At 46.6% G+C, this 10,043-nt stretch overlaps 1 protein-coding gene across 1 annotated transcript in view; it reads left to right on the top strand.

Annotated features, from left to right (window-relative positions):
* The first annotated feature begins 1,730 nt into the window (after positions 1-1,730).
* Positions 1,731-10,043, top strand: part of btbd3b (BTB (POZ) domain containing 3b) — a 46,079-nt gene continuing 37,766 nt past the window's right edge. Inside the window, exon 1 of the mRNA XM_055940769.1 lies at positions 1,731-2,732. Coding sequence (XP_055796744.1) covers positions 2,386-2,732 — 347 coding nt within the window. The 5' untranslated portion in view covers positions 1,731-2,385. The remainder of the gene's footprint in view (positions 2,733-10,043) is intronic.

Here is a 10,043-nt window from a genome sequence, read left to right as displayed (position 1 = left end):
CCCTACATACTCCACACCATATTCCCTACATACTACACACCCTATTCCCTACATACTACACACCCTATTCCCTACATACTACACACCCTATTCCCTACATACTACACACCCTATTCCCTACATACCACACACCCTATTCCCTACATACTACACACCCTATTCCCTACATACTACACACCCTATTCCCTACATACTACACACCCTATTCCCTACATACTACACACCCTATTCCCTACATACTACACACCCTATTCCCTACATACTACACACCCTATTCCCTACATACTACACACCCTATTCCCTACATGCTACACACCCTATTCCCTGCATACTACACACCCTATTTCCAACATACTACACACCCTATTCCCTACATACTACACACCCTATTCCCTACATACTACACACCCTATTCCCTACATACTACACACCCTATTCCCTACATACTACACACCCTATTCCCTACATACTACACACCCTATTCCCTACATACTACACACCCTATTCCCTACATACTACACACCCTATTCCCTACATACTACACACCCTATTCCCTACATACTACACACCCTATTCCCTACATACTACACACCCTATTCCATACATGCTACACACCCTATTCCCTGCATGCTACACACCCTATTCCCTGCATACTACACACCCTATTCCCTGCATACTACACACCCTATTCCCTACATACTACACACCCTATTCCCTGCATACTACACACCCTATTCCCTACATACTACACACCCTATTCCCTGCATACTACACACCCTATTCCCTACATACTACACACCCTATTCCCTACATACTACACACCCTATTCCCTACATACTACACACCCTATTCCCTACATACTACACACCCTATTCCCTACATACTACACACCCTATTCCCTACATACTACACAACCTATTCCCTACATACTACACACACTATTCCCTACATACTACACACCCTATTCCCTACATGCTATACCCCCTATTCCCTACATACTACACACCCCATTCCCTACATACTACACACCCTATTCCCTACATACTACACACCCTATTCCCTACATACTACACACCCTATTCCCTACATACTACACAACCTATTCCCTACATACTACACACCCTATTCCCTACATACTACACATCCTATTCCCTACATACTACACAACCTATTCCCTACATACTACACACCCTATTCCCTACATACTACACACCCTATTCCCTACATACTACACATCCTATTCCCTACATACTACACACCCTATTCCCGACATACTACATTAGATATGATCAGACCTTTATATAGGGAATAGGGCGCAGCCATATGCTGTATCATTATTAGGGGCCATAGCTGTCACTTTAAATAGAAGGAGTTCACTTAGCATATCCTAGTAGGTACCGCACTCAGCTGCAGCCAATCAGGAGGCCTGAGCATGCCTATTGGCCGAGGCTTGCGGAGGATGCCTTGTGCCGTTTGACGGGGGGTTTCTCTAGTTCTCTCTTCTGTCCTCTTTTCTGTGCTCATCCCATTCATCCGCTGTAGTCAGCAGAATACAGGCGGTGGGGAGAGGAGCCAGAGACCGGAGAGACAGGAGCTGAGCGACAGAGAGAGAGAGAGAGAGAGAGAGACGGAGAGAGAGAGAGAGAGAGAGAGAAAACAGGCTGCCTGCCTCAGGACCACTGCATCTCCACTAAATCTCTAGGCTGTCACACCAGGGCACAGCAGAGGAGAGAGAAGTGAAGAGTGATTTTCAATAAGGACATCATTGGTACGGTATCTGGGACAAACATCGTCTGTCACAAAATCAAACTTAAAATGAAAACTAGGTGAAAGGAAACGTCCCTTAGGATCATCCATTGGATTGTCAGATTGTTCCTGTTTCTCTTCAGAAAAAAACATTGGATTCTGTCTATATTCAGACAAAGTGAACGAAAGAGGAGGATAACCCGTACTGGAGGATAACCCGTACTGGAGGATAACCCGTACTGGAGGATAACCCGTACTGGAGGATAATCTGTACTGTGGCTGTTTGCTCCCTAAAAGCTGAGTCAATCATACAGTAGAAGTAAAGGAGGGTTCGGAGCTGGTTTCTCTGCACTACTCTCTCACTGCTTCTGAACACAAATTTGGAGTAGGAGAGGATTTCTCGCTGTCTTTCTGACTGATTTCCTACTCAGTATTTTTTGACTGACTGATGACCTGAGCTCGTTGCTCGTTGTTGCCGCTGTTTTTCTGCTACTGCACAACTCTCTGATACCACTGTCCTGTCTGAGCATCCTCCTTCTCCCTCCTCCTCTGCCCGCTGTCCTCCTCTTCCACTTCTACTCTGCCAGTTGATGTCTTTTCTCTGCATACTCTCCCACTGCTCTGCAGAACAACACACTCATGGTCGATGCCAAGGGCCGGAAAATGAAATGTCTGACCTTCCTCTTGATGCTCCCAGAGTCAGTAAAGAGCAAGTCGGCGAGTTCTAAGAGCTCCAAAAAGACAGTTAACGTCGGTGGTGCTTCCGGGGGCAGTACCGGGTCCAAGCTGCCGCCGGTGTGCTACGAGATCATTACCCTGAAGAACAAGAAGAAGAAGAAGATGGCAGCAGATATTTTCCCCAGTACTAAGAAGCAGGGTGGAGGGTCGTCCGCCACAGTGCAGGAGTACCAACAACAGAACCTGAATAATAACAATACCATTCAGAACTGTAACTGGCAGGGGCTGTACTCCACTATACGAGAGAGGTAGGTGGCACTAACTAGCTAGCTATCTATCTAACTAACTAACTAACTAACTAACTAACTAACTAACTAAACCATATACTAGATAGGTAGATGAAACAAGCAAACTAATAAATATACTACAGCGGTAGGTGACACTAACTAACTATCTAGCTAACTAACTAACTAGCTAACTCATGAACTAGCTAACTAACTAACTAACCCATATACTAGATAGGTAGGTGAAACGAACTAACTAAAATATATACTAGAGAGGTAGGTGACCCTAACTAGCTAACTAACTAACTCATATACTAGATAGATAGGTGACACTAACTAACGAACTAACTAACAAACTAACTACCCTAATATATGAGAGAGGAAGGTGACACTAACTAACTCATATACAAGAGAGGTTGGTGACATTATTAACTAACTCACTCATATACTAGAGAGGTTGGTGAAACTAACTAACTAATTAATATACTAGAGAGCTAGGTGACACTAACTAACTAACTCATATACTAGAGAGGTAGGTGAGACTAACTAACTAACCCATATGCTAGCGAGTTAGGTTACACTATCTAACTCATATACTAGAGAGGTAGGTGAAACTAACTAACTAACTAATATACTAGAGAGGGAGGTGAGACTAACTAACTCGTATACTAGAGATATTGGTGACTCTAACTAACTCATATACTCTAGAGGTAGGTGACTAACTAATTAACTCATATACTAGAGGTAGGTGACACTAACTAACTAACTCATATACTAGAGAGGTAGGTGACGCTAACTAACTAACTAACTAACTAACTAACTAACTAACTAACTAACTAATTAACTAACCAACTAACTCATATGCTAGAGAGTTAGGTGACATTAATTATCTAACGCATATACTAGAGAGCTAGGTGACACTAACTAACTAACTAATATACTAGAGAGGAAGGTGAGACTAACTAACTAACTAACTCATAAACTAGAGAGGTAGGTGAGACTAACTAACTAACTAACTAACTAACTCATAAACTAGAGAGGTAGGTGACACTAACTAACTAACTCATACACTAGATAGGTAGATGAAACTAACTAACTAACTCATAAACTAGAGAGCTAGGTGACACTAACTAACTCGTATACTAGAGATATTGGTGACTCTAACTAACTAACTCATATACTCTAGAGGTAGGTGACTAACTAATTAACTCATATACTAGAGGTAGGTGACACTAACTAACTCATATACTAGAGAGGTAGGTGACGCTAACTAACTAACTAACTAACTAACTAATCAACTAATTCATATGGTAGAGAGTTAGGTGACATTAACTATCTAACGCAAATACTAGAGAGCTAGGTGACACTAACTAACTAACTAATATACTAGAGAGGGAGGTGAGACTAACTAACTAACTAACTAACTAACTAACTACCTCATAAACGGGAGAGGTAGTTGAAACTAACTAACTTGTATACTAGAGAACTTGGTGACTAACTAACTAACTCATATACCCTAGAGGTAGGTGACTAACTAATTAACTAATAAACTAGAGGTAGGTGACACTAGCTAACTAACTCATATACTAGAGAGGTAGGTGACGCTAACTAACTAACTAACCAACTAATTCATATGCTAGAGAGTTTGGTGACATTAACTATCTAACACATAAACTAGAGAGTTTGGTGACATTAACTATCTCACACAATTAAACTAGAGTGTTAGGTGACATTAACTATCTAACACATAAACTAGAGAGTTAGGTGACATTAACTATCTAACACATATACTAGAGAGGTAGGTGACACTAACTAACTAACTAACTACCTCATAAGCGAGAGAGGTAGTTGAAACTAACTAACTTGTATACTAGAGAACTTGGTGACTAACTAACTCATATACTCAAGAGGTAGGTGACTAACTAATTAACTCATATACTAGAGGTAGGTGACACTAACTAACTAACTCATATACTCAAGAGGTAGGTGACTAACTAACTAACTCATATACTCAAGAGGTAGGTGACTAACTAATTAACTAACTAACCATTACACTAGAGATGTAGGTGGCACTAACTAATTAACTCATATACTAGAGGTAGTTGACACTAACTAACTAACTCATATACTAGAGAGCTAGGTGACAATAACTAACTAACTCATAAACTAGAGAGGTAGGTGACACTAACTAACTAACTAACTAACTATCTCATAAACGAGAGAGGTAGTTGAAACTAACTAACTCGTATACTACAGAACTTGGTGACTAACTAACTAACTCATATACCCTAGAGGTAGGTGACTAAATAATTAACTCATATACTAGAGGTAGGTGACACTAACTAACTAACTCATATACTAGAGAGGTAGGTGGCGCTAACTAACTAATTAACTAACCATTACACTAGAGATGTAGGTGGCACTAACTAACTAAGTAATATACTAAAGAGGTAGGTGACGCTAACTAACTAACCAATATACTAGAGAGGTAGGTGACGGTGACGCTAACTAACTAACTCATATACTAGAGAGTTAGCTGCCACTAACTAACTCATATACTAAAGAGGTAGGTGACACTAACTAACTAACTCATATACTAAAGAGGTAGCTGCCACTAACTAACTCATATACTAAAGAGGTAGGTGACACTAACTAACTCATATACTAAAGAGGTAGGTGACACTAACTAACTAACTAACTAACTAATATACTAAAGAGGTAGGTGACACTAACTAACTAACTAATATACTAGAGAGGTGGGTGACACTAACTAACTAACTCATATACTAGACAGGTAGGTGCCACTAACTAACTAAGTAACTCATATACTACAGAAGAAGGTGACACTAACTAACTCATATTCACTAGCTCCTTTTGGATATTTGAATATTTACACTTTGCTGTTCTGGGTCAGGTCCCAGGCTGGGGGGTTAGCAGTGACCAGGGAATCATACTGTAATGTAACCTCAACATGTTCTAGAACAGAGACCAGGGAATCATACTGTAATGTAACCTCAACATGTTCTAGAACACAGACCAGGGAATCATACTGTAATGTAACCTCAACATCTTCTAGAACAGAGACCAGGGAATCATACTGTAATGTAACCTCAACATCTTCTAGAACAGAGACCAGGGAATCATACTGTAATGTAACCTCAACATGTTCTAGAACAGAGACCAGATAATCATACTGTAATGTACCCTCAACATGTTCTAGAACACAGAGCAGGGAATCATACTGTAATGTAACCTCAACATCTTCTAGAACACAGAGCAGGGAATCATACTGTAATGTAACGTCAACATGTTCTAGAACACAGAGCAGGGAATCATACTGTAATGTAACCTCAACATGTTCTAGAACACAGAGCAGGGAATCATACTGTAATGTAACCTCAACATGTTCTAGAACACAGAGAAGGGAATCATACTGTAACAGAATCTCAACATGTTCTAGAACAGAGACTGTAGCACAGAGCCAGGACCAGCTTGGTTACTCTCCTCTAGAGCCAGGACCAGCCTGGTTACTCTCCTCCAGAGCCAGGACCAGCCTGGTTACTCTCCTCTAGAGCCAGGACCAGCCTGGGGACTCTCCTCTAGAGCCAGGACCAGCCTGGTTACTCTCCTCTAGAACCAGGACCAGCCTGGTTACTCTCCTATTGAGCCAGGACCAGCCTGGGGACTCTCCTCTAGAGCCAGGACCAGCTTTGGTACTCTCCTCTAGAGCCAGGACCACCCTGGTTACTCTCCTCCAGAGCCAGGACCAGCCTGGTTACTCTCCTCTAGAGCCAGGACCAGCCTGGTTACCCTCCTCTAGGGCATGGACCAGCCTGGGGACTCTCCTCTAGAGGCAGGACCAGCCTGGTTACTCTCTTCTAGAACCAGGACCAGCCTGGTTACTCTCCTCTAGATCCAGGACCAGCCTGGTTACTCTCCTCCAGAGCCAGGAACAGCCTGGTTACTCTCCTCTAGAGCCAGGACCAGCCTGGTTACTCTCCTCTAGAGCCAGGACCAGCCTGGTTACTCTCCTCTAGAGCCAGGACCAGCCTGAGATCTCTCTTCTAGAACCAGGACCAGCCTGGGGACTCTCTTTTAGAGCCAGGACCAGCCTGAGATCTCTCCTCTAGAACCAGGACCAGCCTGGTTACTCTCCTCTAGAGCCAGGACCAGCCTGGGGACTCTCCTCTAGAGCCAGGACCAGCCTGGTTACTCTCCTCTAGAACCAGGACCAGCCTGGTTACTCTCCTATTGAGCCAGGACCAGCCTGGGGACTCTCCTCTAGAGCCAGGACCAGCTTTGGTACTCTCCTCTAGAGCCAGGACCACCCTGGTTACTCTCCTCCAGAGCCAGGACCAGCCAGGTTACTCTCCTCTAGAGCCAGGACCAGCCTGGTTACCCTCCTCTAGGGCATGGACCAGCCTGGGGACTCTCCTCTAGAGGCAGGACCAGCCTGGTTACTCTCTTCTAGAACCAGGACCAGCCTGGTTACTCTCCTCTAGATCCAGGACCAGCCTGGTTACTCTCCTCCACAGCCAGGAACAGCCTGGTTACTCTCCTCTAGAGCCAGGACCAGCCTGGTTACTCTCCTCTAGAGCCAGGACCAGCCTGTTTACTCTCCTCTAGAGCCAGGACCAGCCTGAGATCTCTCTTCTAGAACCAGGACCAGCCTGAGTACTCTCCTCTAGAGCCAGGACCAGCCTGGTTACTCTCCCCTAGAGCCAGGACCAGCCTGGTTACTCTCCTCTTGAGCCAGGACCAGCCTGGGGACTCTCCTCTAGAGCCAGGACCAGTTTTGGTACTCTCCTCTAGAGCCAGGACCACCCTGGTTACTCTCCTCCAGAGCCAGGACCAGCTTGGCTACTCTCCTCTAGAGCCTGGACCAGCCTGGGTACTCTCCTCTAGAGCCAGGACCAGCATGGTTACTCTCCTCTAGAGCCAGGACCAGCCTGGTTACTCTCCTCTAGAGCCAGGACCAGCCTGGGGTCTCGCCTCTAGAGCCAGGACCAGCCTGGTTACTCTCCTCCAGAGCCAGGACCAGCCTGGTTACTCTCCCCTAGAGCCTGGACCAGCCTGGATACTGTCCTCTTGAGCCAGGACCAGCCTGGGGACTCTCCTCTAGAGCCAGGACCAGTTTTGGTATTCTCCTCTAGAGCCAGGACCACCCTGGTTACTCTCCTCCAGAGCCAGGACCAGCTTGGCTACTCTCCTCTAGAGCCTGGGCCAGCCTGGTTACTCTCCTCTAGAGCCAGGACCAGCCTGGTTACTCTCCTCTAGAGCCAGGACCAGCCTGGTTACTCTCGTCTAGAGCCAGGACCAGCCAGGGGACTCTCCTCTAGAGCCAGGACCAGCCTGGTTACTCTCCTCCAGAGCAAGGACCAGCCTGGTTACTCTCCTCTAGAGCCTGGACCAGCCTGGATACTGTCCTCTAGAGCCAGGACCAGCCTGGGGACTCTCCTCTAGAGCCAGGACCAGCCTGGTTGCTCTCCTCTAGAGCCAGGACCAGCCTGGTTACTATCCTCTAGAGCCAGGACCAGCCTGGGGACTCTCCTCTAGAGCCAGGACCAGCCTGGTTACTCTCCTCTAGAGCCAGGGCCAGCCTGGTTACCCTCCTCTAGAGCCAGGACCAGCCTGGTTACTCTCCTCTAGAGCCAGGACAAGCCTGGGGACTCTCCTCTAGAGGCAGGACCAGCCTGGTTACTCTCTTCTAGAACCAGGACCAGCCTGGTTACTCTCCTCTAGATCCAGGACCAGCCTGGTTACTCTCCTCCAGAGCCAGGAACAGCCTGGTTACTCTCCTCTAGAGCCAGGACCAGCCTGGTTACTCTCCTCTAGAGCCAGGACCAGCCTGGTTACTCTCCTCTAGAGCCAGGACCAGCCTGATTACTCTCCTCTAGAACCAGGACCAGCCTGGTTACTCTCCTATTGAGCCAGGACCAGCCTGGGGACTCTCCTCTTGAGCCAGGACCGGCTTTGGTACTCTCCTCTAGAGCCAGGACCACCCTGGTTACTCTCTTCCAGAGCCGGGACCAGCTTGGTAACTCTCCTCTAGAGCCAGGACCAGCCTGGTTACTCTCCTCTAGAGCCAGGACCAGGCTGGTTACTCTCCCCTAGAGCCAGGACCAGCCTGGTTACTCTCCTCTAGAGCCAGGACCAGCCTGGGGACTCTCCTCTATAGCCAGGACCATCCTGGGGACTCTCCTCCCGAGCCAGGACCAGCCGGGGTACTCTCCCCCTGAGCAAGGACCATCCTGGTTACTCTCCTCCAGAGCCAGGACCAGCCTGTTTACTCTCCTCTAGAGCCAGGACCAGCCTGGTTACCCTCCTTCCAAGCCAGGACCAGCCTGGTTACTCTCCTCCAGAGCCAGGACCAGCCTTGGGACTCTCCTCTAGAGCCAGGACCAACCTGGTTACTCTCCTCTAGAGCCAGGACCAACCTGGTTACTCTCCTCCCGAGCCAGGACCAGCCTGGGTACTCTCCCCTAGAGCCAGGACCAGCCTGTTTACTCTCCTCTAGAGCCAGGACCAGCCTGGTTACTCTCCTCGCGAGCCAGGACCAGCCTGGTTACTCTCCTCTAGAGCCAGGACCAGCCTGAGTACTCTCCTCTAGAGCCAGGACCAGCCTGGCTACTCTCCTCTAGAACCAGGACTAGCCTGGTTACTCTCCTCTAGAGCCAGGACCAGTCTGAGAACTCTCCTCTAGAACCAGGACCAGCCTGGTTACTCTCCTCTAGAGCCAGGACCAGCCTGGTTACTCTCCTGTAGAGCCAGGACCAACCTGGTTACTCTCCTCCCGAGCCAGGACAATGATTAGGTTATCAGGGTATTGAGTACGGTTAAAACATTACGAAAACGTTCCAAAAGTTCCCTGGTTTTCTTGAAACCCTAGGAGTAGGAGTGCTGATAAAGGATCAGTTTGACCTATAGATCATAACGAATACAACCATTGTATATGGACATTGAGGACCAGGGCCTGTATTCATAAAGAGTCTCAGAGTAGGAGTGTTGTTCTAGGATCAGTTCATAAAGAATCTCAGAGAAGGTAATCTTGGATCAGGTCATAAAGTGTCTCAGGGAAGGTTATCTAGGATCAGGCCATAAAGAGTCTCAGTGGTGGTGATCTAGGATCAGGTTATAAAGAATCTCAGAGTAGGTGATCTAGGATCAGGTCATAAAGAGTCTCAGTGGTGGTGATCTAGGATCAGGCCATAAAGAGTCTCAGTGGTGGTGATCTAGGATCAGGTTATAAAGAATCTCAGAGTAGGTGATCTAGGATCAGGTTATAAAGAATCTCAGAGTAGGTGATCTAGGATCAGGTCATAAAGAGTCTCAGTG

Source organism: Salvelinus fontinalis, chromosome 1, assembly GCF_029448725.1.
Source record: "Salvelinus fontinalis isolate EN_2023a chromosome 1, ASM2944872v1, whole genome shotgun sequence".
Lineage (NCBI taxonomy): Eukaryota > Metazoa > Chordata > Actinopteri > Salmoniformes > Salmonidae > Salvelinus > Salvelinus fontinalis.
This window is presented reverse-complemented; position numbering and strand designations above follow the sequence as displayed.